The sequence below is a fragment of the Dendropsophus ebraccatus genome, chromosome 5, assembly GCF_027789765.1.
Source record: "Dendropsophus ebraccatus isolate aDenEbr1 chromosome 5, aDenEbr1.pat, whole genome shotgun sequence".
Taxonomy (NCBI): Eukaryota; Metazoa; Chordata; class Amphibia; order Anura; family Hylidae; genus Dendropsophus; species Dendropsophus ebraccatus.
Window position 1 is genome coordinate 20,930,819 of NC_091458.1, and position 27,898 is coordinate 20,958,716.

The 27,898-nt window shown below is 42.7% G+C and overlaps 2 protein-coding genes across 3 annotated transcripts in view; one reads left to right on the forward strand and one right to left on the reverse strand.

Moving 5' to 3' along the window:
* Positions 1-27,898, reverse strand: part of LOC138794129 (high-affinity choline transporter 1-like) — a gene marked incomplete at its 5' end in the record, with an annotated part of 78,763 nt that overhangs the window by 43,460 nt on the left and 7,405 nt on the right. The window lies entirely within an intron of this gene.
* On the forward strand, positions 7,125-27,632 carry VSTM5 (V-set and transmembrane domain containing 5). 2 transcript variants are annotated; one of them, XM_069971984.1, is made up of 4 exons: positions 7,125-7,294; positions 21,215-21,541; positions 21,624-21,761; positions 27,132-27,632. In XM_069971984.1, the coding sequence occupies exons 1-4, from the start codon at positions 7,213-7,215 to the stop codon at positions 27,164-27,166; spliced, it is 582 nt and encodes a 193-aa protein (XP_069828085.1). In that variant the 5' UTR covers positions 7,125-7,212; the 3' UTR covers positions 27,167-27,632. The 2 variants fall into 2 exon arrangements, with proteins under 2 accessions (XP_069828085.1, XP_069828086.1); XM_069971985.1 differs by having other exon boundaries at positions 27,135-27,632.

The window sequence follows — 27,898 nt, forward strand, 5'->3', positions numbered from 1 at the left end:
GCTGGGACCCATATAGATTTTGCATTGGGGCCCAGCTACCCCACTGGTCTGATACTGTATGGATGAATAGGGTCCTACAGGTAAACTTAACTCCTTTGATTGACAAAGGGGCCATTTCCCTTGAAACGTTGCGTAAAGTTATGCCACGTGGATAACGCTGCGGGAACCTGGGCTCCAAATGGGGTGAACTGGATGGCGGTCTAATATAGCATGCACCCTGGGTGGTATTATACTATTTCTCATGCATCTTTGTGGTACGGCAATGGGCTCCATAGGGCCCATGGCAATGTTCAGGTTTGGTATTGAGATTTATCATTCTGCAAAGCCATAAAGTAATTGCACATAGTATAGAAGTCTGTATTAAAGATTAACAGAGCACTTCATTTTATGGTTGTATAGAGATAACGGTTACTATACGATTGGCATGGGACAGGCTGTGTACATATATCTGACGCTTATAACCTAGTAGATATTCAACAGCCTCGTAATTTCCATACGTATCATTGACTCTGGATAGATGCTAACAAGACCATCCAAGAGGCAGGTTAACCTTTACCTAATGGCGGGTTTATTATCTCCCAACAACAATATAATTACGGGTTACTGAAGACTGAGGGAGATAAGCAATTGGAGTATTGTTTAGTTACCGGGAGTTTTCTTAAAGGGCTTCTCTTGTCTAGAAAGCCTATTATTAAATACTTATTTGGGTGTATATAGAGGGGGTCCTCGGGACCTCTATCAATGAGAGCTACTTCAGTTGTCCTCGTGCAATGCTTCACTTTTCCTGTGGTGGCGCCACCTGAAATTTTAACACTTAGTGTACTATTACACAAAGCCGATTATCAGCCATTCCGGACGAGCCATCCCGTAGAGACACTGTGTGAGACTGAGGCAAGCGGGATTCCGTGGCGGAGAGCTCCACTGCAGAATTCCGCCAATTTTACTCTGTGTGAACATACCTTTACTCAGGGATTAGCCGACCCATTACAGCGGATCACTGGAGGTTGTAGACTTCCTATTGTTGGGGGCCCTATTAAATAAAAAAGACTGCCCAAATCACACAACTCCTTCAAAGAAACATCACCTAAACCAGGGGTAGGAAACCTTGGCTCTCCAGCTCTCCAGTCTCTATCTATCTATCTATCTATCTATCTATCTATCTATCTCCTATCTATCTATCTATCTATCTATCTATCTATCTCCTATCTATCTATCCATCTATCTATCTATCTATCTATCTATCTATCTCCTATCTATCTCCTATCTATCTATCTATCTATCTATCTATCTCCTATCTATCTATCTCCTATCTATCTATCTCCTATCTATCTATCTATCTATCTATCTATCTATCTATCTATCTATCTCCTATCTATCTTCTATCTATCTATCTATCTATCTATCTATCTATCTATCTATCTCCTATCTATCTATCTATCTATCTATCTATCTATCTATCTATCTCCTATCTATCTATCTATCTATCTATCTATCTATCTATCTCCTATCTATCTATCTCCTATCTGTCTATCTCCTATCTATCTATCTCCTATCTGTCTATCTCCTATCTATCTATCTATGTATCTATCTATCTCCTATCTATCTATCTATCTATCTATCTATCTCCTATCTATCTATCTATCTAACTATCTATCTATCTATCTATCTATCTATCTCCTATCTATCTATCTATCTAACTATCTATCTATCTCCTATCTATCTATCTCCTATCTATCTATCTATCTATCTATCTCCTATCTATCTATCTATCTATCTATCTATCTATCTATCTATCTATCTATCTCCTATCTATCTATCTATCTATCTATCTCCTATCTATCTATCTCCTATCTGTCTATCTCCTATCTATCTATCTATGTATCTATCTATCTCCTATCTATCTATCTATCTATCTATCTATCTCCTATCTATCTATCTATCTATCTCCTATCTATCTATCTATCTATCTATCTATCTATCTATCTATCTCCTATCTATCTATCTATCTATCTATCTATCTCCTATCTATCTATTTATCTATCTATCTATTATCTATCTATCTCCTATCTATCTATCTATCTCCTATCTATCTATCTATCTATCTATCTATCTATCTATCTATCTATCTATCTATCTATCTAGTATATAACCCCATAGAAAATCTCTCCTGCTCTGCACAGTTCCTGACATGGACAGAGGTGGCAGCAAAGAGCACTGAGTGAGACTGGAAAGAATACACCACTTCCTGCAGGACATACAGCAGCTGATAAGTACTAGAATACTTGAGATTTTTACATAGAAGTAAATTACAAATCTATGTAACTTTCTGAAACCAGTTGATTTGAAAAAAATAAAATAAAATATCCGCTGAATAACCTCGTTAATATGCTCAAAACAACACAAAGCTTGTCTGGTTGCCATACATAACATATCCTTTACATATTGTTCATTTATATTTCCTTTACATATACATATACATATATTTCCTTTACATATTACATATACATATATTTCCTTTACATATACATTTATATGACCTTTATGGCTAGACAGGTAGAGTATATGACTATGAACCTGTCCAGGCACACCTTGGAGGACGTCTGCTCCTCATCATCAAATCACTTTTATATCATCCTAAATCCACTCGATAATTATTATATTACAAAGCTCTGGGTTTAGGAAGAACATCGAGATAATCACATCTGACCGCCAGAACACGGGAACTGTCATGGCCGCCAATAAAACAGATGTGTCTGGATAGTAGGAGAAGTTGGTGGCTGTATATAGTGTCCCGTTTGTGTTTAATATAATGTTTTGTCGGTTATTCACTTAGAGGGGATGTCTGCTTTAGAATAAAAAAAAATACACAACCTTCAGGGCCCTGGAGAACAAAGAGACCCTCTTGGTCAGGAGGACCCATCTGAGCATTACATGCCTGAGCCCATGGGTTCTGGAAAAAGAAAAATGTTTTCCAATCAACTGGTGTCAGAAAGTTATATGCAAATATGTAAATGACTTCTATTTAAAAATCCCGTCTTCCAGTACTTATCCGCTGCTGTATGTCCTGCAGCAAGTGGCGTAGAGCAGGAGAGGTTTTCTATGGGGATTTGCTACTGCTCTGGACAGTTCCTGACATGGACAGAGGTGGCAGCAGAGAGCACTGTGTCAGACTGGAAAGAATACACCACTTCCTGCAGGACATTCAGCAGCTGATAAGTACCAGAAGACTGGAGATTATAATTTTCTGGCACCATTTGCAAACTTTTTTTTTCTCCAGAGTACTCCAGCACATACTGTAAATGATACTTCTATTGGGCCACCATGGTTGACACTATCATGATGAGAATGTGGTGGTCTGTTGTACGGTGTACTCTGGCAGGCTGTATACTGGGGTGTCATGGTCCTTGCAGTTATGGAGGTACTCTGGCAGGCTGTATACTGGGGTGTCATGGTCCTTGCAGTTATGGGGGTACTCTGGCAGGCTGTATACTGGGGTGTTATGGTCCTTGCAGTTATGGGGGTACTCTGGCAGGCTGTATATTGGGGCATTATAGTCCTTGCAGTTATGGGGGTACTCTGGCAGGCTGTATATTGGGGTGTTATGGTCCTTGCAGTTATGGGGGTACTCTGGCAGGCTGTATATTGGGGCATTATAGTCCTTGCAGTTATGGGGGTACTCTGGCAGGCTGTATATATTATGGCATTATAGTCCTTGCAGTTATGGGGGTACTCTGGCAGGCTGTATATATTATGGCATTATAGTCCTTGCAGTTATGGGGGTACTCTGGCAGGCTGTATACTGGGGTGATATAGCTGCAGTTATGGGGGTACTCTGGCAGGCTGTATATATTATGGCATTATAGTCCTTGCAGTTATGGGGGTACTCTGGCAGGCTGTATATATTATGGCATTATAGTCCTTGCAGTTATGGGGGTACTCTGGCAGGCTGTATATATTATGGCATTATAGTCCTTGCAGTTATGGGGGTACTCTGGCAGGCTGTATATATTATGGCATTATAGTCCTTGCAGTTATGGGGGTACTCTGGCAGGCTGTATATATTATGGCATTATAGCCTTTGCAGTTATGGGGGTACTCTGGCAGGCTGTATATATTATGGCATTATAGTCCTTGCAGTTATGGGGGTACTCTGGCAGGCTGTATACTGGGGTGATATAGCTGCAGTTATGGGGGTACTCTGGCAGGCTGTATATATTATGGCATTATAGTCCTTGCAGTTATGGGGGTACTCTGGCAGGCTGTATATATTATGGCATTATAGTCCTTGCAGTTATGGGGGTACTCTGGCAGGCTGTATATTGGGGCGTCATGGTCCTTGCAGTTATGGGGGTACTCTGGCAGGCTGTATATATTATGGCATTATAGTCCTTGCAGTTATGGGGGTACTCTGGCAGGCTGTATATATTATGGCATTATAGTCCTTGCAGTTATGGGGGTACTCTGGCAGGCTGTATATATTATGGCATTATAGTCCTTGCAGTTATGGAGGTACTCTGGCAGGCTGTATACTGGGGTGTTATAGTCCTTGCAGTTATGGGGGTACTCTGGCAGGCTGTATATTGGGGCATTATAGTCCTTGCAGTTATGGGGGTACTCTGGCAGGCTGTATACTGGGGTGATATAGCTGCAGTTATGGGGGTACTCTGGCAGGCTGTATATATTATGGCATTATAGTCCTTGCAGTTATGGGGGTACTCTGGCAGGCTGTTATTTGGGGTGTTATGGTCCTTGCAGTTATGGGGGTACTCTGGCAGGCTGTATATATTATGGCATTATAGTCCTTGCAGTTATGGGGGTACTCTGGCAGGCTGTATATATTATGGCATTATAGTCCTTGCAGTTATGGGGGTACTCTGGCAGGCTGTATACTGGGGTGTTATAGTCCTTGCAGTTATGGGGGTACTCTGGCAGGCTGTATATATTATGGCATTATAGTCCTTGCAGTTATGGGGGTACTCTGGCAGGCTGTATATATTATGGCATTATAGTCCTTGCAGTTATGGGGGTACTCTGGCAGGCTGTATACTGGGGTGTTATAGTCCTTGCAGTTATGGGGGTACTCTGGCAGGCTGTATATATTATGGCATATGGGGGTACTCTGGCAGGCTGTATATTGGGGCGTCATGGTCCTTGCAGTTATGGGGGTACTCTGGCAGGCTGTATACTGGGGTGTTATAGTCCTTGCAGTTATGGGGGTACTCTGGCAGGCTGTATATATTATGGCATTATAGCCCTTGCAGTTATGGGGGTACTCTGGCAGGCTGTATATATTATGGCATTATAGTCCTTGCAGTTATGGGGGTACTCTGGCAGGCTGTATATATTATGGCATTATAGCCTTTGCAGTTATGGGGGTACTCTGGCAGGCTGTATATATTATGGCATTATAGTCCTTGCAGTTATGGGGGTACTCTGGCAGGCTGTATATATTATGGCATTATAGCCTTTGCAGTTATGGGGGTACTCTGGCAGGCTGTATATATTATGGCATTATAGTCCTTGCAGTTATGGGGGTACTCTGGCAGGCTGTATACTGGGGTGATATAGCTGCAGTTATGGGGGTACTCTGGCAGGCTGTATATATTATGGCATTATAGTCCTTGCAGTTATGGGGGTACTCTGGCAGGCTGTATATTGGGGCGTCATGGTCCTTGCAGTTATGGGGGTACTCTGGCAGGCTGTATATATTATGGCATTATAGTCCTTGCAGTTATGGGGGTACTCTGGCAGGCTGTATATATTATGGCATTATAGTCCTTGCAGTTATGGGGGTACTCTGGCAGGCTGTATATATTATGGCATTATAGTCCTTGCAGTTATGGAGGTACTCTGGCAGGCTGTATACTGGGGTGTTATAGTCCTTGCAGTTATGGGGGTACTCTGGCAGGCTGTATATTGGGGCATTATAGTCCTTGCAGTTATGGGGGTACTCTGGCAGGCTGTATACTGGGGTGATATAGCTGCAGTTATGGGGGTACTCTGGCAGGCTGTATATATTATGGCATTATAGTCCTTGCAGTTATGGGGGTACTCTGGCAGGCTGTTATTTGGGGTGTTATGGTCCTTGCAGTTATGGGGGTACTCTGGCAGGCTGTATATATTATGGCATTATAGTCCTTGCAGTTATGGGGGTACTCTGGCAGGCTGTATACTGGGGTGTTATAGTCCTTGCAGTTATGGGGGTACTCTGGCAGGCTGTATATATTATGGCATTATAGTCCTTGCAGTTATGGGGGTACTCTGGCAGGCTGTATATATTATGGCATTATAGTCCTTGCAGTTATGGGGGTACTCTGGCAGGCTGTATACTGGGGTGTTATAGTCCTTGCAGTTATGGGGGTACTCTGGCAGGCTGTATATTGGGGCGTCATGGTCCTTGCAGTTATGGGGGTACTCTGGCAGGCTGTATACTGGGGTGTTATAGTCCTTGCAGTTATGGGGGTACTCTGGCAGGCTGTATATATTATGGCATTATAGCCCTTGCAGTTATGGGGGTACTCTGGCAGGCTGTATACTGGGGTGTTATAGTCCTTGCAGTTATGGGGGTACTCTGGCAGGCTGTATATATTATGGCATTATAGTCCTTGCAGTTATGGGGGTACTCTGGCAGGCTGTATATATTATGGCATTATAGTCCTTGCAGTTATGGGGGTACTCTGGCAGGCTGTATATTGGGGCGTCATGGTCCTTGCAGTTATGGGGGTACTCTGGCAGGCTGTATATATTATGGCATATGGGGGTACTCTGGCAGGCTGTATATTGGGGAGATGCCTGCCCTTCCATCCCACCAGTACTTGCTGTAGCTCGGCCGCCTCCTCTGTACAGATGTCTGTGTAGTGCAGCCAGCAGCAGAGATCAATAACTGGGCATGTGCTGCATCAGGCTGCGCTCGCCCTGTCTGTGCTTCTGTTCCTTATAAAGGACGTGCCTATAAGAACTGGTCTAACCAGAGTCTGGGTGACTGCAGCTCCTCAGCAACAGATCTAAGGAGCGGTGAGGAGTAAGGTGATGGGAATAGAGCAGGTGCTGAGCACACAGCCCAGGCTGGAGACATCGATGAAGACAGAATAACATCATCCTCATCATCCTCATCATCCTCATCATCCTCATCATCCTCATCATCCTCATCATCATGCTGTACTGCCACGCCAGATACAAAGGAACCTGAAATGTGCCCTCACCATCTCTCCCATGAAGACTCTCAAAGCCTGGAGCCCATTCAGTGCATCCGCCGTCCTCTTCACATTATGTCTCATTCATCAGATCCATCAAAGTAAGTGCCAATCATTCGTCCCTGCTCTCTTGTGGGACTACAAGTGCCAGCATTTCCTGCAGTGCACACTGACACTTGTAGTCATACAGCAACAGAAAAGCCACATGTTGCTGCACCCTGCTCTGCATTGCTTGGTCCGTTGTGGAACCACAGGTTCCAGCAATCTCACCGACATAGTTTTACAGCAGCAGGAAAGCAGATGATGCTCCATCCTGCTCTGCTGTGGTCATTGTAGAACTACAAATGCCAGCAGTATGCTTATAGTCTTACAGCAACAGTAAGCTAACGTGTTGAAACCGCTCAATCCGAAATATTTAGATGTAGGAGAGATGAGTTTGTTAGTGAGGTGAGGTGTAATATATATATATATATATATATATATATATATATATATATATATATATATATATATATAATTCCCAATACATATTTTTTAACTCTAAAATTGAAATAATGCCATGTCATATAATGAAGAACGTCTGCCAAGATCATGAGCATACCCCCGCAGCATTATCTGTTGTTGACGTTCGCTGAGTTTACACATAGTTTTAGCAATGATCAAGTGATCGGTGATCAATCTGATCATGTGACTTCCATATATGATCCTACAGTTGTGATATTTGAATTAAAAAATTGGAAAAATTTAAATTTATATATATATATATATATATATATATATATTTACTGTATATATCATCAATGAGTTAACTGATAGATATATATATATATATATATATATATATATATATATATATATATATATATATTCAGTTAACCCCTAGCAACAAGTGTCTGTGTGTGAATGCTGAGCCTGACCGTTATCTGTATAATTGTGTGTGTCGCTGTGTATACTCCTAATGCTGTATGAGTATCAGCCATCATCATCATCCTCTGAGGGAATCCACTGAGAGCTCTCTAATGGATGCGGCTTGTCATCTAACAGGTAGCATGGCCAGAGCTGCAGAATATGCAGCCGTAATGCACTTATACTCTTACGTCCGCAGTTACTGGGGTTGTAATGGATGATATACAATACAGCCCTGCTTATGTTTACTGAGACTACAGATTGTAGTATATGTACAGTATCGCAGCATTGTGTATTGCACTGTGCAAACTGCATAGTTAGAACAAGTGTGAGTGGGGTGCTGGCTATTTGATTGCTTTTTGTACAGTGTTGCAAGACGACAACCAATTCATGTACATATAATCTGCTTTTCCATAGGATTCCTAACATATTTGTAAAATGTTTTATTTACCAAAAATGACTCCTTATTTCCAGAAAAACAGCTTTGGAGTCTAGACCACTAGGTGTCACCCTTCTTTGCAATCTGCTGTTCATTGCCTGTTGCCAGGGCATTTCTGTCTCTAGTACCAGACAGAGCAGGACAAAACACAGGAAGTGGGAAGTGGGTTTAGCATCTGTTATGTGCAGGAGAGAAGGAGAAAGCTTGGGCTTAGTGCCTGTGAGATGAATCAGTCTACCTGATGAAGATGATCCACAAAGGTAAATCAAGGGATCTCTCTGATCATCCATAGACCAGAGCAGCTGTCCTTTGTTTAAATAGCTGCTGTATGTCTGCAGGGTGATTTCCTCCCTCTTTAGCTTCTCAGTAGCAGCTCGTGTAACCCCTTCATCAATGCTGTTGTTTCCTCCATTTCTCCCCCCATCCTCATCTCTACATGCTATCTATAGTAGTGTACTGTGTAAACCATCAACCTGTTCAGTTAATTTTTCCTAGCACTATATCATGGCATTACAATAAGTACTGTGTGTTGTGATGTGGTGTCCTGTGACTGGCTAAGCAACTAATTGAGGAAATCCGTCTATAAATATTTAGCTGGAGAACCCCTTTAACTTGTCCAACCTTTATAAAAAACAGAGTTGACTCTGCCAATTCTGTTCTGTTCTGGTGACAGGTGAACTGTAGGAATCAGGAAATCCTAGGTTATTGAATGGAGCGTGCAATATTTCAATATATTAAAATAACTGTTTTTATGTCCTTCTATGGTGGTGAGCAGTACAGCAGATCCTTAAAGCGACTCTGTACCCGCAATCTGACCCCCCCTAAACCACTTGTACCTTCGGATAGCTGCTTTTAACCCAAGATCTGTCCTGGGGTCCGTTCTGCAGGTGATGCAGTTATTGTCCCAAAAAACAACTTTTAAACTTGCAGCCCTGTGCCCAATGGGCGTGGCCTAGAGGTGGTGCAAAGTTAGGGCACAGATACTCTAAGGCCATTAGAGTAAAAACCTCTCCTACTCTGGACAGTTCCTGACATGGACAGAGGTGGCAGCAGAGAGCTCTGTGTCAGACTGGAGAGCATACACCACTTCCTGCAGGGCATACAGCAGCTGATAAGTTCTGGAAGACTGAAGATTAACTTTCTTACACCAGTTGAATTAAAAGAAAAATAACTTAGCTGGAGTACCCCTTTTAAAGGACTTAGAAAAACATGTCCGCTTTCTTACAGAAACAGCCCCTCTTGTCCTCAGATTGGTTTTGCAGTTGAGTTCCATTGAAATGAATAGAGCTAAATTGTAATACTGCACACAACCAAGGGTGGCGCTGTTTTGCATGAAAGTATTTGTGTGTTTTTTTTCTAAATCTACACTGTATGAATTTCTAATAGTAGAAAAAACACCATAAACAGGTCTAGAGTCCACTCACTGGTGCAGTATAGTTAATGCTAGGAATATCAATCCATGTCCATATAGTAACTACACATACATATTAATGGCTGCAATAAAGCCAGCAGGTACTTGCTGTGCTGCCTCTGTGATCACCTTGTGTGTATCTACCAGGGTGGAGATAGTGGGAAGTCTCCACACCCCTCACATCCTTCTCATACTCCACTAGGTCTACACCTCCAGATAAGGCTGGGATGGGCTACTTGTTTGTTTTACAGTACAGAACGGTTACAATCTAGGAACACATGGTCTGTGTGTGTGGGGGGGGGGGGGGGGGGGGGGATTTACTCCATACTTTATATATTTTACAGGTGTAATCAACACAAAAAGTCTTGTATATATTTAGCCTTTGCATTTTTAAAAATATTTTTTTCTTTATTTACATCCAAAGTGTATATATATATATATATATATATATATATATATATATATATATATATATATATATATATATATATATATATATATATATACACACAGTGGCGCCTTGGATTACGAGCATAATTCGTTCTGGGACCGTGCTTGTAATCCAAGAAATCACTGATATGCAGACAATTGGTTCCACACCCCAAAAATAATGTTTTTATTATTCTTAATAACATGTAGAACAGATGAAACAAACATTTATAAACAGCAAAATATGTGATATTATAAGTTACTGTACAGTATAGCAACCAGCATGTGGAGTATAATGTATAGTAACTGCATAACCCTGATAACACAGCAGCAGTTTGTAGATAAAGAATGGAACTGCAGATCCCCATAATGCAGGAGTGTACTACAAGCTAGAATAGAGAAGCAGGGCTGCTGGACCAATCAGGAAGTGAGAATCACAGAGCTGTGCAGGGGGACAGAGACAGAAATTTTATATACAGCTGTTTGAATGGCTGAGTGTAAGTTTAGGCATGTTATAGCAGCAGTGTGTATAGCTGAGTGTGAGTGCAGGCACATTATAGCAGCAGTGTGTATAGCTGAGTGTGAGTGCAGGCACATTATAGCAGCAGTGTGTATAGCTGAGTGTAAGTGCAGGCACATTATAGCAGCAGTGTGTATAGCTAAGTATAAGTGCAGGCACATTATAGCAGTGGTGTGTATAGCTTAGTGTGAGTGCAGGCACATTATAGCAGCAGTGTGAATGGCTGAGTGTGAGTGCAGGCACATTATAGCAGAGATGGAGAGGATGGGAAACACAAGGGCTGACAGAGACTGGAGGGAGCATGAAGGAATAAGCAGGGCAGGTGTGAGCACTTAACTCTCTGTCTGAGGAGAGAGGGGTTACAGCTATAGAGAGATTACCTCCACAGTCCTGTCCCCTGATGGAAGCCCCAGCCTGAAGTGGATCTGCAATGATTTGGAGGGTGAGGGAGATTTCCTGGGTCAGAGTACAGTGCTGTAGACCCTGCTATGCAGACTATGCGGCTAAACCCACTCCCCTCCCAGCCAGTACATTGAGCTCTTAAACCAAAGCAATGCTCTTTAACCAAGTTACAATTTAAAAAACTGTGAGCTCTTCTTGCAAAACGCTCTTAATCCAAGTTACTCTTAAACCAAGGTACCACTGTGTGCATATGTTTTTTTGGGGGGTGGGGGGTGTCTTATAGATAGCGAAAGTCATATCGTCGCTCATCTGAACTCTAAAGCAAAAAGAACTGATTTAACATTAAAGGGGTATTCTGATATAAGAAAATTGACAGGAAATATAAAACAGAAGAGCGACGTGGACAAAGCATCATTCTCTGATGTCACAGGAGGAGTGGCTGGATCTTCTCTCTGAGTTCTTGTCCCACCCCCTGAGTGATATCACCATCTCCGACCAGCCTCTCCAGTCTACATCACCATTTCCTGTCATACAGATGTATATATATATATATATATATATATATATATCTTTATTGGTACATTTAGGGAGACTTAGGTGTGATTACAGCATGTTGCCTTGTGATGAATGATGCCACACAAAGTGAATACAGCAGACCCTGCAGCCTCACTGATACAATAGTCTGCAGTTAAATAAGATGTTTTGCAACAGTTTTGGCAAGGGAACTCCACAGGAGTGCTGGGGGAGGGGAGTAGGCAGGGTGGGAGGACTGTGAGGAAGAGCTGAGGGAAGACAATGTATTCTGGGAACTGTGATACTGAGCAACTGCCCAGCCAGAAAGTACCGAACCGGATTTTTGTTGGTTTTAAAACTGGGGCAGACAGTTGAGCAATGCTTTATGATTCTGTATCATGTTCATATTTTACCTTATGTCAGAGTAACCCTTTAAAGTGATTCTGTCAGCTTAAATTTAGGTTCAGATCACAGCAACTTCCTGTCTAATATTCTTTACATCCCTGTGTCATGCTCCGCCCCATAAAACAGTATTTTGGATTTAAAGGGTCTTCTCTGTGATAAAAACTTTAGTAAAGTTATATTACTTTATTAAATTATATATATTGCATTAAGTGGCAGCAGTAAGGGGTGACACAGCCCCTTTGCTGCCACCAATGGCTGTGTCAGGAACTGCAGGGCTGCTTAAGCCCTGGTCCAGCTACAGTAAGATATGCATGCAGCATTAGCAACACTGAGCTTCTTGATGTCTATTCTAATACATATTAGCATTAGCTCATATATGGGGAGCTGTCTGTTGGGGTCATCACACTGAACGGCTGCTTAAAGGGGTTGTCCAGCACTAGAAAAACATGGCTGCCTTCTTCCAGAAACCACATCACACTGTCCATAGGTTGTGTTTGTCAGCTTTATTGAAGTGAACAAGGCCGGGCTGCAATACCATATACAACCTGTAGACAGGGGTGGTGCTGTTTTGGAAAGAAAACAAGTCTAACAAGTAGGGAATGTCCAGAGCAGACTAATAGATAAAGAGACATTTTAACACCCTGACTGAAGACAGGTCAAAGCACTATGGGGGAGATTTATCAAACTAATGTAAATTAGCAAGAAAAAGACTTGATTCCTCCAGCTCTTATAAAATTCCACTTTATTAATTCCAAACGTATAAAATTGATAGCCGACGCGTTTCGAGCCTACATGGCTCTTAGTCATGGCATCTATACAGTTAGACAAACAGACTAAGTGTTAAAATACAAAATACAGAGAAACAGACATGGTTAAAAGACACACATATAAGCATATAAGCGCACACACATTAAAAAGACACAGGACCAAGAGTCTATATAACAGGTACTGGAGGTAAAACCAGAAACGGCTACCTGTCCTGACACTAGTGTGCTAATCCACATAACCTTCCTGTGTCCAGTGCAATAGCCCCAAAACATGAAGGGTACTGTACTCCAGGAAAACTAACTGGAACAGCTTAACTATATATATGCTCGTAGCTATATGCCATCTAGAACTCTTATGCAAAATGCCATGTATATGTATATGCATAACATGAGAAAATAACTGTGAGTTGAGATGAATGAAAAATAAATGTGAATTGAAAAAACAGCAAAGTACCTTTGACCGCAAAATCTGGGGGAACAAATGCATCCTGAGGGCGGACAGAGAGGAAAAGAGAGGTCACCAGGCGGAGTCAGAGCTCTGTAATGATGTGAATGGATATGAGAACAGTGCTCCATTAAGGTGGTTTAGGCAGCAGAGTACAAAAAGAAAATCCAACTATAACAAGATTCCATACGGATGAAAAGGGAGTTAAGGGCAGATATAGCCCTCCTACTCACCTCCGTGACCATGCTGACAGGAGAGATTCCTCACGCTGGCACTAACTTGGCCAGCGTCTGAAATAAGAATCCATGGAGCTGGTTTATAAGGCAGGCGACCCGGAAGTGACCTCCCGCGTCACATCCGCCCGGTGGAACGCAAGATGCGTTCCACCGTCAATACATCCCACCACAGCTTGTTTGCCATGTCATATCCGGCCGGTGGAACGCATGATGCGTTCCACCGCCGGAAAGGAATAGCATTGAAACCTGGAGGTTCATAGGTAGTAAGGGAATACTACACTATAAAAAATCATCATAATACCCCCAGTATAGTATAAATTGAGCTAACCTGAATATATGTATGGGGGTAAAGTATAGATATTGTGGTAATACATGCCCCCGAATATTACATTAGCTGTATGTCATTGGCGCCCGGTGGAACGCAAAAAGCGCTCCATCACCGGCAGAATGCCTGCCCCAATGCAAATACATATGATGAACTATAGATATAATGTACTGTACATATGATGAATTAGGGATATGATGTACTGTACATATAATGAACTAGGGATGTGATGTAATGATAATGGTAATAGTGGGGTGGTACGTGTACAGAATGGGTGGAAATATATAATATACATAGAGAAATAGTATCTACAACAAAATGCCCTAACCCAAACTATATTATAGTTTGGGTTAGGGCATTTTGTTGTAGATACTATTTCTCTATGTATATTATATATTTCCACCCATTCTGTACACGTACCACCCCACTATTACCATTATCATTACATCACATCCCTAGTTCATTATATGTACAGTACATCATATCCCTAATTCATCATATGTACAGTACATTATATCTATAGTTCATCATATGTATTTGCATTGGGGCAGGCATTCTGCCGGTGATGGAGCGCTTTTTGCGTTCCACCGGGCGCCAATGACATACAGCTAATGTAATATTCGGGGGCATGTATTACCACAATATCTATACTTTACCCCCATACATATATTCAGGTTAGCTCAATTTATACTATACTGGGGGTATTATGATGATTTTTTATAGTGTAGTATTCCCTTACTACCTATGAACCTCCAGGTTTCAATGCTATTCCTTTCCGGCGGTGGAACGCATCATGCGTTCCACCGGCCGGATATGACATGGCAAACAAGCTGTGGTGGGATGTATTGACGGTGGAACGCATCTTGCGTTCCACCGGGCGGATGTGACGCGGGAGGTCACTTCCGGGTCGCCTGCCTTATAAACCAGCTCCATGGATTCTTATTTCAGACGCTGGCCAAGTTAGTGCCAGCGTGAGGAATCTCTCCTGTCAGCATGGTCACGGAGGTGAGTAGGAGGGCTATATCTGCCCTTAACTCCCTTTTCATCCGTATGGAATCTTGTTATAGTTGGATTTTCTTTTTGTACTCTGCTGCCTAAACCACCTTAATGGAGCACTGTTCTCATATCCATTCACATCATTACAGAGCTCTGACTCCGCCTGGTGACCTCTCTTTTCCTCTCTGTCCGCCCTCAGGATGCATTTGTTCCCCCAGATTTTGCGGTCAAAGGTACTTTGCTGTTTTTTCAATTCACATTTATTTTTCATTCATCTCAACTCACAGTTATTTTTTCATGTTATGCATATACATATACATGGCATTTTGCATAAGAGTTCTAGATGGCATATAGCTACGAGCATATATATAGTTAAGCTGTTCCAGTTAGTTTTCCTGGAGTACAGTACCCTTCATGTTTTGGGGCTATTGCACTGGACACAGGAAGGTTATGTGGATTAGCACACTAGTGTCAGGACAGGTAGCCGTTTCTGGTTTTACCTCCAGTACCTGTTATATAGACTCTTGGTCCTGTGTCTTTTTAATGTGTGTGCGCTTATATGCTTATATGTGTGTCTTTTAACCATGTCTGTTTCTCTGTATTTTGTATTTTAACACTTAGTCTGTTTGTCTAACTGTATAGATGCCATGACTAAGAGCCATGTAGGCTCGAAACGCGTCGGCTATCAATTTTATACGTTTGGAATTAATAAAGTGGAATTTTATAAGAGCTGGAGGAATCAAGTCTTTTTCTTGCTATTTGCACCCCGAAATCCAGGGGCTACAGTCTCCGTGCTCTATCTTTCTACGTAATCCATGAGAGCAAGACTATCGCTGGGAGCTGGCCATAAAACGTTTTTCGTTTCAGTAATGTAAATTAGAATTGTCTTAGTTGCCCCTAGCAACCAATCAGATTCCACCTTTCATTCCTCACAGACTCTTTGGAAAATGAAAGGTGGAATCTGATTGGTTGCTAGGGGCAACTGAGCCAGTTTCACTTTACACCATGTTTGATAAATCTCCCCCTATATTTTCCTCTGTAGAGTCCTCAGATCTGAGCTTCCAGCAGCGTGCCGTGCACTTAGCCATATTGGACTATCTCCACTCAATTATGCATCCCTCTAATCTCCTGCCAGGAAGCATCAGTATTTTAATGCATCAATTACTGACTGTACATTCATAAATAAAACAATGGCCAAAAGAATGGATTTCCCTATCAGAGTCATTTCATTTGTGCTTTAGATTAAACAGAATATATGACATCGTGGTGACAGACCTTCGAGTAGGTCACCCCCCCCCCCCCCCCCACCCCCACCCCGCCCTCCAAACTAAATCAGGGTTTGGATTTGCAATCTGAAAATTTAGCATTGCTGAGCTGTAATTGTACTTAAAATATAACTTTTATTAGGTATGTTTTATAAATCACTCACAAAAAATGTGAAAAAAATGGCGGTCCAGGTGATCAAGTCAGAGAGTGATGTGTACCAAGTTAAAATATAAAGGGTATACGCTTTGCTAGGCAAGTCTTAAAGAGATATGATGGGCACTAATGGAAAATCCAATGATATTGGCACTCCCACCTTAGATACCCTCATGCCCAAACCTATGGGAAGGTAGCTGCTTCGGATGCATTAAGCAATCCTACTTTATGTATTGAGCACTGTTATTTATCTTTATTATTTATCTGCCATTGTTATTTGGCCACTATATGGCGGCAGCGGACACTAGGCCCAAATCATTATTTGTACATTATATGGGAATTATAAAGGACACAATATGTGGTGGAGGTTGTCAACAGGTGTTAGGTAGGATTTGCAGATTCTAGAATTATTATATTTTTTTATTTTAATTCCTTTTATGTATCATTATGTATAATCGGCTTATTGAGGTGTTTCCGGATTGGCGGGGGCATTGCTAAGTAACATGGAGCTGCGAGCAAATCTTCATTGGCCTATTATGAGCATCACAAAGGAAGAAAATCCACTTTTCATCATAGAGAACATGTTTCTAATTAGGTATAATACTCTCAGCAGGGTTTCATTGGCTCTGTGGTTAAAGGGATTTTCAGATTTAGGCTATGTTCACACTACGTAAGTTCCGGAGAAATCACGTCCGTTGTTACAATGGCCGTGAGTTCTGCAGTACTTACGTAGTGCTGCAGGATGAGGGAATCTCGGCCGGAGTGTATACACATAGCGGTGCCGTAAAAAACTGACATGTCAGTTTTCTCCGGCCGCTATTCAGTGAATAGCGGCCGCAGAAAACCCTGTCAGTTCACACAATGGAGCTAGCGGCCTCGGCTGCATGCTCCATAGTGTGCAGTGTGGAGTTCTGATGCGGGCGCGCACTGATGTGCCCACATCAGAACTCGGTGGCGCTAAAGATCATCCGGCCGGTGCTACAGTATCGGCCGGGATGATCTTTTAAAAAAACTTCCGTTTCATGACCCGGATGGGGCACGGAACGGCCAGTCTCATACTATGTGTGACCATAGCTTTACTTCTACTAAGTATGAGATCGCAGGGGGTCCAACCTCTTGGGGATCCCTTGACTCCTTAGTTTTGGATGGGGCTGTGGGTTGGCATGTGACCCTCCGCTCCATTCATTCTCTAGGGAGCCGCCAGAGAGATTTAAGTGCTGTACTTGGATATCCGTAGAGAATGAATGGAGCGGAGGGTCACAGGTTGACCCGCAGCTCCATTCAAAATAAAAAAGCCAGGGTGCCGTTCTAGAGATCCCCAGGGGGCCCAGAGGTCAGATCCTTGCGGTCTCATACTTGTCCCCTATACTTTGAATAGGGGGCAAGTATTAATAAATTGGTAACCCTCTCTTCACTCTGCGTTTTTTTGCAGTCGGTTTTATGCAAAAAAAAAAAAAAAAAACGGATGAAAAATGGTTGCATTTGTGTGCATCCATTTTGGTCTGTTTTTTTTTCAACTAGCTTTAATTATAAAAATTATATATACATATATACATATATATATATATATATATATATATATATATATACAGCTAAAAATACAGATCAAAACGCCTTAATTTTTTAGCGTGCAAATAAAGTGGTGGACCATGTTTTTGTGTACGCTAAAAATAAATGGATGCGTTTTAATAATTTTTTTTATAATGGAAGTCAATGGAAAAACGGTTTAAAAACAGTCTCTTTTTTCATCCGTTTTTTTTTTTTCCCCCATAAAACAGGCTGCCAAATTGTTTAGCGGAACTGTGGAGGGTTCAGGAGTTGGGTCCATAATATAGAGGTCAAGGAGTTTTCCAGGCAAAAAACGATTCATGGGCTATCCTCAGAATAAACCATGGCTAGCTGAATGGCCTGGATGTATATACATGTAGTGGCAGTGCTGAGGTGCTGCAGCTCAGCTCCCATGATTTTGGGTCACTATTTCCAGACCATAAAAACAAACAATTTTCTCATGCAGATTATAGGTAGAACAGTAGAAATTAACCCTTAAAGGGTTTCCAAAAACAGCAGCACCCTTATCCTCCGATTGTTTGTGATATTGCAGCTCCGATCTATTGAAGTCGATGAAACAGAGTTGTAATACTATACAGAACCTGAGTACAGGTGTGGTGCTGTTTTTAGAAGAAAGCAGACATGTTTTCTACAGGCCCTGTTGGCTCTCTTGAGGTTCTGTTCTTAGTTAGTAATAGTCATTGTTTTATTCTTTGACATCTTTTTTTTTAGAATTGGGCCATTCCTTCTCTATTCCTCCTAAATATCTATGAATAACGTGACTTCTGAATGTTACCATTTCCCTTTGTCAACAGGGCGTGTCTTTGAACAGTATGAACTTGACATGTGCTGATTGGAGGGGTTTATTGTACAAGGGACACGCCCCCTCAATAATAAGAGATATGGTTCCACCCAGTTGTCCATTTTCAAGAGGAACAATATGGAGTTCTAAAAAATTAATTAATTTATGGAAAATACAAATATTAACTAAAACAGGAAGGTTGACAGCTTCTCCTTGAAGTGGCTCTAAACCCAAATCTTCACTTGACAAGAGTCACGACTAAAACCTGATAGGCCTCGCCATCCTTCCCGTCTATGGTATAGATTTTGTTCAGTTAATCTATAGAACGTTATTGGTGAAGAAGCTTTATGACTCGGTGATCAAAGTGCAGTGCATTACCCTGAGTGTCTGTAGACTATATACCACACTACAGAAGGAGACTGCAAAGGAAATAGGGCAGCAAGAACCTGAACTAAACTTCAGATGGGTCGACAACCCCAACGGCCATCCATTATTCATTACCTAGTATCTGTATGAAAATCAATGAAAATCTGTTCTTGTGGTCCCTACATTTACTAAGCGCACTTAAAGGGGTTTTAGTCGCTTGCTAATGTGCTAGCTGTGGGTAGAAAGCCTCTGTTACCAGAGACGGATTGGCCCACCGGAGAACTGGAGAAACCTTCGGTGGGCCGCCCAGCTTTAGAACCTGCACTAACACTGTCTTTCTAAATGGTTCTTCATTGGTGGGCCCCAGATACCCCTGTCCGACACTGTTGTGTGGCTCTGCCCCTGGTGCCCCTGGCTCCCGTACACTGAACACATGGTTAAAGTGACACTGTCACCCCCTACATTACTTATTTTATATCACACCTCATGGTGCTTGTTCTGGTAAAAAGTCGTTTTTATCACCTGTCGATTGGTGCCACATCGCTCCGCCCCTAGCACCACTTAGCCCCACCCCCATCCATGACATCATTGCCGCATAGGCCCCGCTTTAGAGCTTTAGGCTGGCCCTTCCAATGGCTGCTGAGGGGGCGGGACCTATGCGGTGATTACGTCACTGATGGGGGCGGGGCTAAGTTGCGCTAAGGGCGGAGCGATGTGGCACATAGGCCGCGAGGCCCCGCCCACATATACCAATCCACAGGTGATAAAAACGACTTTTTACCAGAACAAGCACCAGGAGGTGTGATATAAAATAAGTAATGAAAGCTGCAACATTTACCCTTTACACCTGTGGAGAGCAGTCAAAATGCAAATAGGGGGTGACAGTGTCACTTTAAGTAGTTTCTGAAAAGCTCAGAAATCCCCTTATAACCCTTTAAGGCACCGCAGTGTACCTGAGAGCCAGGCTTCCACCGCAATGGTCGAGATCTGAGCAACATCTTATCTTGGTTGTTTAGCCTCTTAGATGCCACAACCTTCTCTTGGTGGTTTAACCTCTTAGATGCCGTGGTGACCAATAGCAACTACAGCATCTAAGCAGCTTGATAGAGAAAGTAGCCTACCTGTGACATCCATTGAGACAGGAACCCTTTATAGCTGACAGACAGCAGTGCTTTTCAGAGTCACACAATCACAAAGTCACAATCCCACTCTTAGTCTTAACTCAAATAGAACTTATATGACTGAGACCGAGAGTATGTAATGTTTCTCCTTGAGGAGGGCGCCAAACTGACATGTGGAGTCTTATAGGCCACTGGGAAAAAAATATGCAAAGTAGCTCTGCTCCAGAAGGAAGAGAGCTTGCTCTTTGGTGCCACCTGTTGGATGCAGCATCCTTGAAAATGAATGTGTGACATGGCTCAGGATTACTGGTTAAACCAGAATCTTCTCCAGAAGAAAGAGTTACCCATATATAGAAAGCTGTTTTGGGGTTCTTGGCCTTCATCAGCGAAGAGTAGGGTGCAGGCCTGCTGGTTAGAGTGGTTAGAGTCCTTTGCCATGAGACTGAGGAGTAATGTTTTTTCTTAGAGGAGTACACTGGTGATTTTTTTAAAATCAAGTCAGCTGGTACTAGAAAGGTACACAGATTTGGAAATGACTTCTATTTTCAAAATCTCAAGCCTTCCGGTGCTTATCAGCTGCTGTATGTCCTGCAGGAAATGGTGTATTCTTTCCAGTCTGACACAGTGCTCTCTGCTGCCACCTTTGCAATTCCACATAGAAAACCTCTCCTGCTCTGGACAGTTCCTGACATGGACAGAGGTGGCAGCAGAGAGCACAGGGTCAGACTTGAGAGAATATACCACTTATTGCAGGACATACAGCAGCTAATAAGTATTGGAAGACTTGAGATTTTTAAACAGGAGTCAATTAAAAATCTGTATAACTTTCTGACCCCTGTTTATTTTTTATTTTTTTTTAAACTTTAAGTGAATATTGTTGGTACCAGTGACCCAATGCTATGTGTCTAACATGAATATTGCGTGTACATTAGAATGAATGACATTGTTGAACTTTTCCCTTTTCCTTCCAGATAAAGGAATTATACTGCTGGTTCCTGATCCCGTCATAAACGCAACAGTGACCCAAAATGTCCTCCTGTCCATTGAGTATACGAGTAACGGAACGCCCTGGATACAATGGCAGTACATGTCCAGCTGGAAGCCGCAGTGTATCATTGAATGGAAGGTGAACTCTTACGTGAACATTTCCACCAGTTACGCCGGCCGGGTTCACAAGTTTGAGAATGGCTCCATACAGCTGCAGAAGGTGGAAGTCAGAGACTCTGGGTTCTATATGATCACAGTGAGTGATGACTTTGGAAGTACCAAGCAGAGCACGGTTATCCTCAATGTTCATGGTAGAAACTCTCTCCTATTCTCTGGGCGTTTTCTTATCTCTGAGCTTTCGCAGTTGTCTTCACGACTCTTTTCTCGTTTCAGAAATCCGCTATGAAGAGTTCTACTTTGTGGCTGTGTTCATTGCATTTCTAGCCTCAGGATCGGCCGTGTTTGTCTGGCTCATGTGGGTGTGCAACAAATGTATTAACATTGCCCAGAATTGGAAGCAGCATCGCAGAGGTAACTAAAGTCCTTATGGGGGTTGCTGGGGGGTAGAATCAGATTTGGGGTTCTTGGTTCAGGGCTTATAAGGTTGGAAAGGTGCCTCATAATAAAGGGAAACTGGAAGCATCTAACCCACTGATATGTCCCTATCAGTGGCGTAGCTACCGTAGAGGCAAGGTAAGCAGAGGCTATGGGGCCTGTGCAGGAGGGGGGCCCAGGGGAGAAGGTAAGAGCCTGTGTCCTTCTGTTTAACCCCTTATGTACTGCAGTGTGTAAGTGACCCAATGTTTACTTACATGCTGCAACACAAAAAGGGTTAACCAGCAGAAGACAGAGATCTCTGCTTCACTGCTCTGATAACCTCTGATCTCTGTTCTCCAGCTGGCAATCAAGTAGGAAAGGAAAATGTGCAGAGGTCATGGGTGATCAATGCTTTGTGTTGTGCGTAGGGGAGGGGGGCCCCTTAAAGATTTTTTGCTATGGAGCCCCTGTGAATCCTAGCTATGCCCCTGGTCCCTATAGTGCTTAGGGTGGTGAGAATAGAGGTAACTTTCCTAAATTCATCCTCATCAGCATTTTTGGGATATTAGCAGTTTATTTAATATGCTAATTAGGCCCTAGAGTGTACTGGAGCAGGGCAGTAATCTGTCCCAATATTCATTAGGAGGGGGTGGACCAGCAGTAGCCCCCCCCCCCCCCCATTGCACTCCTCATTGCACGCCTCATTAGCATATTAAATAACCAGGCTAATGTCCCAAAAACTGCACCAAGGATGAAGGTAAGAAACTAACCTTCATCCTCAGCGTCTTGATGCTTCTATCCTGCTGATAGTTTCTTTTTAACATTTAGCACATAATTGTAATTATTAAAAACTTTGACGTGTGAAAAGTTTTGATCGATTGGTCGATCAATTGATCACATCCACGCTGTCAACTGTTGTGCCCTTGCTATCAAAAGTGGGTGTTGGGCATAATATAGCTTCAATAAATTTTATGAATTTAATCCCTTAGATACCCCAGTCAACAGTGATCTCGGCATCTAAGTGGTTAAACGGAGGGAAAGGGCATGATCACAGTAATGCCAGTGCACCACCATAGCACCTGAGGCCTAACAAAGAGCCTGCCATGGATTGTATGTCTATTAGGCCGCGTGAAAGGCATTGCCTAATCGATAGCCTGTCATGCAATAATGGTCTTACAGTATATACTGAATGTACCAAATAAGTATATAAAGGTCACATAGGGATGTTCTTGGATTTAAAAAAAAATATTTAATAGAGTTTAAATAAGAATATAAATCCACAGTAATATAAAAAATAAAGCCATTTAGATTGGAATTAATGCAATGGGAAATACCTTACACCATACCAACTACACAGTCAACTACTAAAAAACAAGATAACAGATGTTTTTTTTTTCCATTCCCATCCCCCCTTCAAAGTAAGTAATGAGTTAATAAATAATTCATATTTACTGCAAAATGGTTTTATCAAAAATTCGAGCTCATCCCAAATAACAATGACATCGACGGAGGAGTAAAAGAATTAGGGGTCTTGGAATGGGAAAGAAACTACAAGAGTAAAATAAACTATATAATATACCAGGATACTAACGCCCTATACTAAACAGTGTAAAAACTTAAAGGAGAAGTCCGGCGAAAATTTTATTAAACTTTTGTATTACCCCCCTAAAGTTACACAAATTACCAATATACACTTATTACGGGAAATGCACATAAAGTGCTTTTTTCCCTGCACTTACTACTGCATCAAGGCTTCTTGGATAACATGGTGATGTCACTTCCTGGATAACATGGTGATGTCACTTCCTGGATAACATGGTGATGTCACTTCCTGGATAACATGACAATGTCACTTCCTGGATAACATGGTGATGTCACTTCCTGGATAAAATGGTGATGTCAGGCCCCGACTCCCAGAGCTGTGCGGGCTGTGGCTGCTGGAGAGGATGATGGCAGGGGGACACTGAGGGACACAGGGCACTGGAGGGACACTGAGCATCCCTCTGCCATCATCCTCCCCAGAAGCCACAGCCCGCACAGCTCTGGGAGTTGGGTCGTGACATCACCATGTTATCCAGGAAGTGACATCACCATGTTATCCAGGAAGTGACATCACCATGTTATCCAGGAAGTGAAGCCTTGATGCAGTAGTAAGTGCTGGGAAAAAAGCACTTTATAAGAATTTCCTGTAATAAGTGTATATTGGTGATTTGTATAACTTTTAGGGGGCAATTCAATACTTTGCTGGACTTCTCCTTTAAAGGGACACTCCGGGCGGGAGGGCTATGGCCAGAGAGGAGGTGGTTAAAGGCAATGATATCCACTTACCTCCCTGGTTCCAGAACTGGGTCCCGCATCGCGCTGCTTCGGTCTGGGTGCCCTTCCACTTCCTGGTACTGGGATGCGGCTTGAGTCGTGACGTTTCCAGCAGCTGAATGGCTGAGCAGGCTGGAAACGTCACGTCTCAAGCCGCATCACAGGCCAGAAAGTGGCCGGGGGACCAAGGTAGCGCAGTGTGGGACCCAGCGCTGGAACCAGAGGGGTCAGTAGATTGCGTTGCTTTTATCCACCTCTTTCCCGGCCATAGCTAAAAAAAAAGACTGGATCAATAGTGTTGTGGAGAGCACCATAACAGGTATTGATTAGGTAAACAATACCTTTATTGGACTGTAATAACAGTCATATCATGGTCAGCATGCTGTATTTAACCATGTCTTAACTTGCCATAAGCTGTTGTTAGAAGAGTCTGATGGCTTATTCCCCTCTCCCCGCTAAGAACACATGCACATTTTACCATGCACGGGTATGGTAGGGGCAGGACCAATATTTCCAATATGTATCTGAGGTGTATAGCCACCCTAAGTCTGAGAAAACCCCTTATGATAAAAGAAATTCTTATAAATCCCCTTTATTACAACTAATTTAAAGGGGTTGCCCAGGATAAATGGTTAATTAGCCATGCTGTCCTGGCTGCGGGGACATATCAGTAATTTATACTTACCTGTCCTGTTCCTCTGCAGCTACTTCATCCCGTGCCGCCCGCTGTGCACAGATGTCTGTGCTTTTATGACATATGATGATGTGTCGCTCTCATTGGAAGTAGACGCTCAGCGCCATCGTCAGTTGTGAAAACACAGACAACAGTGCACAGCCTGCAGCCTGGGCTCTGGCAGCTGTTGAGGAACAGGACAGGTAAGTATACATTACTGACATATCCCCACAGCCCCCGCAATATGCTTATAGGGGTAATCCAGCGATTTTTTTTTTTTTTACTTTCAGATCAAATAGTGTCAGAAAATTATATAGATTTTTAATTGATTTCAATACAAAAAACTCAAGTCTTCCAGTACTTATCAGCTGCTGTATGTCCTGCAGGAAGTGGTGTATTTTTTCTAACCTGACACAGTGCTCTCTGTTGCCACCTCTGTCCATGACAGGAAGTGTCCAGAGCAGGGGAGGTTTTCTGGTTCAACGTTTTTAAAGAACAAATTACAAAAGAGAAAATCTATAAGCACTGACTTCAGTGCCAACAGTAAAGTTAAAATGTTTGTACAACAAGCTAACATATGGGTTAACAAAGAATATAGAAACAACAGTAATAACATTCGGTATATTATATAGATATAAAATTGTGGTAACATACATTCAGCATGGTAGAATTACATTAGGTGTAGCACCTCCTGAGCAAATAAGTGTAAAGTATACTGGCCAGTAAAGATAATATACAAGTTAAAGAGAGAAAAATAATATCATTTTTCTTAAAGCCCATATCTGAACTGCTCATTGTGTGTGTACAGTATGTTGATGAAAATATACCAGCAATAAACTCATCCTTTCATTTTGGAAAGGTTTTAGCAGGGAAGGTTTTCTATAGGGATTTGCTACTGCTCTGGACAGTTCCTGACATGGACAGAGGTGTCAGCAGAGATCACTGTGTCAGACATCACTTCCTGCAGGACATACAGCAGCTGATAAGTACTGGAAGACTGGATATTTTTAAATAGAAGTCAATTACAAATCTTCTGTATTTTCCGGCTTATAAGGTGACTTTTTAAGAAAAATCTTCTCAGAAGTCGGGGGTCGTCTTATACGCCGGGTAAAGTTGCCCCATATGGTGGTGGTGGGGGGGGGGCTCAAAAATGGCAGCATCCCCACTATATGGGGAAAAAAACAAAAAAAACTGTTAACTCACCTAGGGCACGTTCCCGGCCTCCACACGTCTTCTGTCCTATTCCCGGCGGGGGACCCCCGAAGCTCTCCCGAGCGTCACATCGGAGAAGCTCAGAGACGATTGGCTGCCAGGAGAGCTTCGGAAGCCTCTGTCATTCTTCCGAAGCTCGCCCGGCAGTCGAGCTTCTCCGATAAGACGCTCGGCTGCCCGGGAGAGCTTCAGGGGTCCCCAGCACAGTCAGTGTACGTCACACTGCCTGCGCCGGTAACGGGCCAGGAGACACGCGGAGGCCGGGAACGGGCCCCAGGTGAGTTAACTGTTTGTTTTTTCATTTAGCTGCAGTTAACCCCTGCCTGACCGCAGCAGGGCTGTGGTCAGGCAGTGGTTAACATTCTCTGGCGTATAAGGCGAACCCCTGACAATCTTCTTAAAAGTCAGGGGTGGTCCTATACGCTGGAAAATATGGTATATAACTCTCTAAAACCAGTTGCTGGAGTTCCCCTTTAAGTATAATTTTTTCCTAAAGAATTCTTTTAATAAATAAAAAAAATTTAAATCCTGGAATCTCCCCTTTAACTTTACTCTGCAGGTAAGTGCGATTAAAATTTTAATAGTAATTTTTTTTCTTTTAGTTGATTTGTATTCTTTTCCGACCCCCAGAATTAGGGAATTGTAAATGTATGGGCCCTATTACACGGAACGATAATCGGCCCTACACGGCCGATTATCGATCCGTGTAATAAACACAACGATCAGCCGATGACAACGATCAGCGGCTGATCTTTGATAAAGGTATGATATAGGACCTATAATTGTCGGGGCGCCGACCGTGCATCACTACGTGTAACAGCGGTGCGCTGCCGGCGGCTGACGATTTCCAAACTCTATACATTATCTATCCATGCTGCAGGGCTCCTCTTGCCCTCTACTTCTCCCCGGGTCTCGTGCGCTCCAGCTTCAGAACAGCCTGTCTGAGGTGACAGGCCGCTCAGCCAATCACAGGCCAGGACCGCCGTGGCCAATGATACCTGGCATACAGAATTCTATGGAGCTATGGGATACATGATGTACATCTAGCCTTAGTATAGCTTTGTTAGTGGAGTCGCGCTGTTTTAAGAGCATAGGAAAGTGGATGCATTGTGATACATGGCGGAGTTTAATAGGCTGTAATAACTCTCCTTTGTCTTTCGCAGCAGAAGAGATTGAGCTTCGTATAATTTCAGCCTAAACACCATCGCCATGGGCCACCTACCTCCAGCCACTCTAGAGACTATTGTCCAGTCTGAAGTCATGTTTACCGGTGATGGTGGGTGGTGCGGGGGAGGGCGCTGAGCATTGTGCACCAGGCTGGCATGGTAACGGACTATACGCACTGGATGCGGCACCTCGCTGCTCTGCAGTATTTGTTATAAACATTCCTGATCTGATGGATTGAGGAGAAGTCAGCGGAAACTAGAGCGACCGGTCTGCACCATTGTTATCCGGAGTCTTATCAGTGATACAACCAGTCAGTGGAGATTCCTTGACTTATTGGTAGACTGCATGGTAATGACGGGGTCTATACTGTATTAGAATGCACTCGATGGAGCCTATTGTTTACAGTCTATGTTTAAGTTGTCATTTTGTCGGATGAAGAACTGGAATCGATGTGCTATTGAGTTGTGATAATGCACTTATACGTTTTATAAATGTGCCTGTGAAATAGATATATTCTCTGGTCTTTGATGTATTTAGAAGCTATAGCTATATACTAATTTTGTCCTCGGTGTGGGGTTTTGTAGTTCTATTCAAGTGAGTAGAGCTGAATTGCAATACCACACACAACCTGAGGAAAGGGGTGGCGCTGTTTTTTTGCAAGAAAGTAGATGTGCTTCTTCTAATCTTGAATAATCCCTTTAATTTTCAGGTCCCCAACTTCTTGGTCATGATCCAATGCATATAGCAGATGCGTATAAGACTA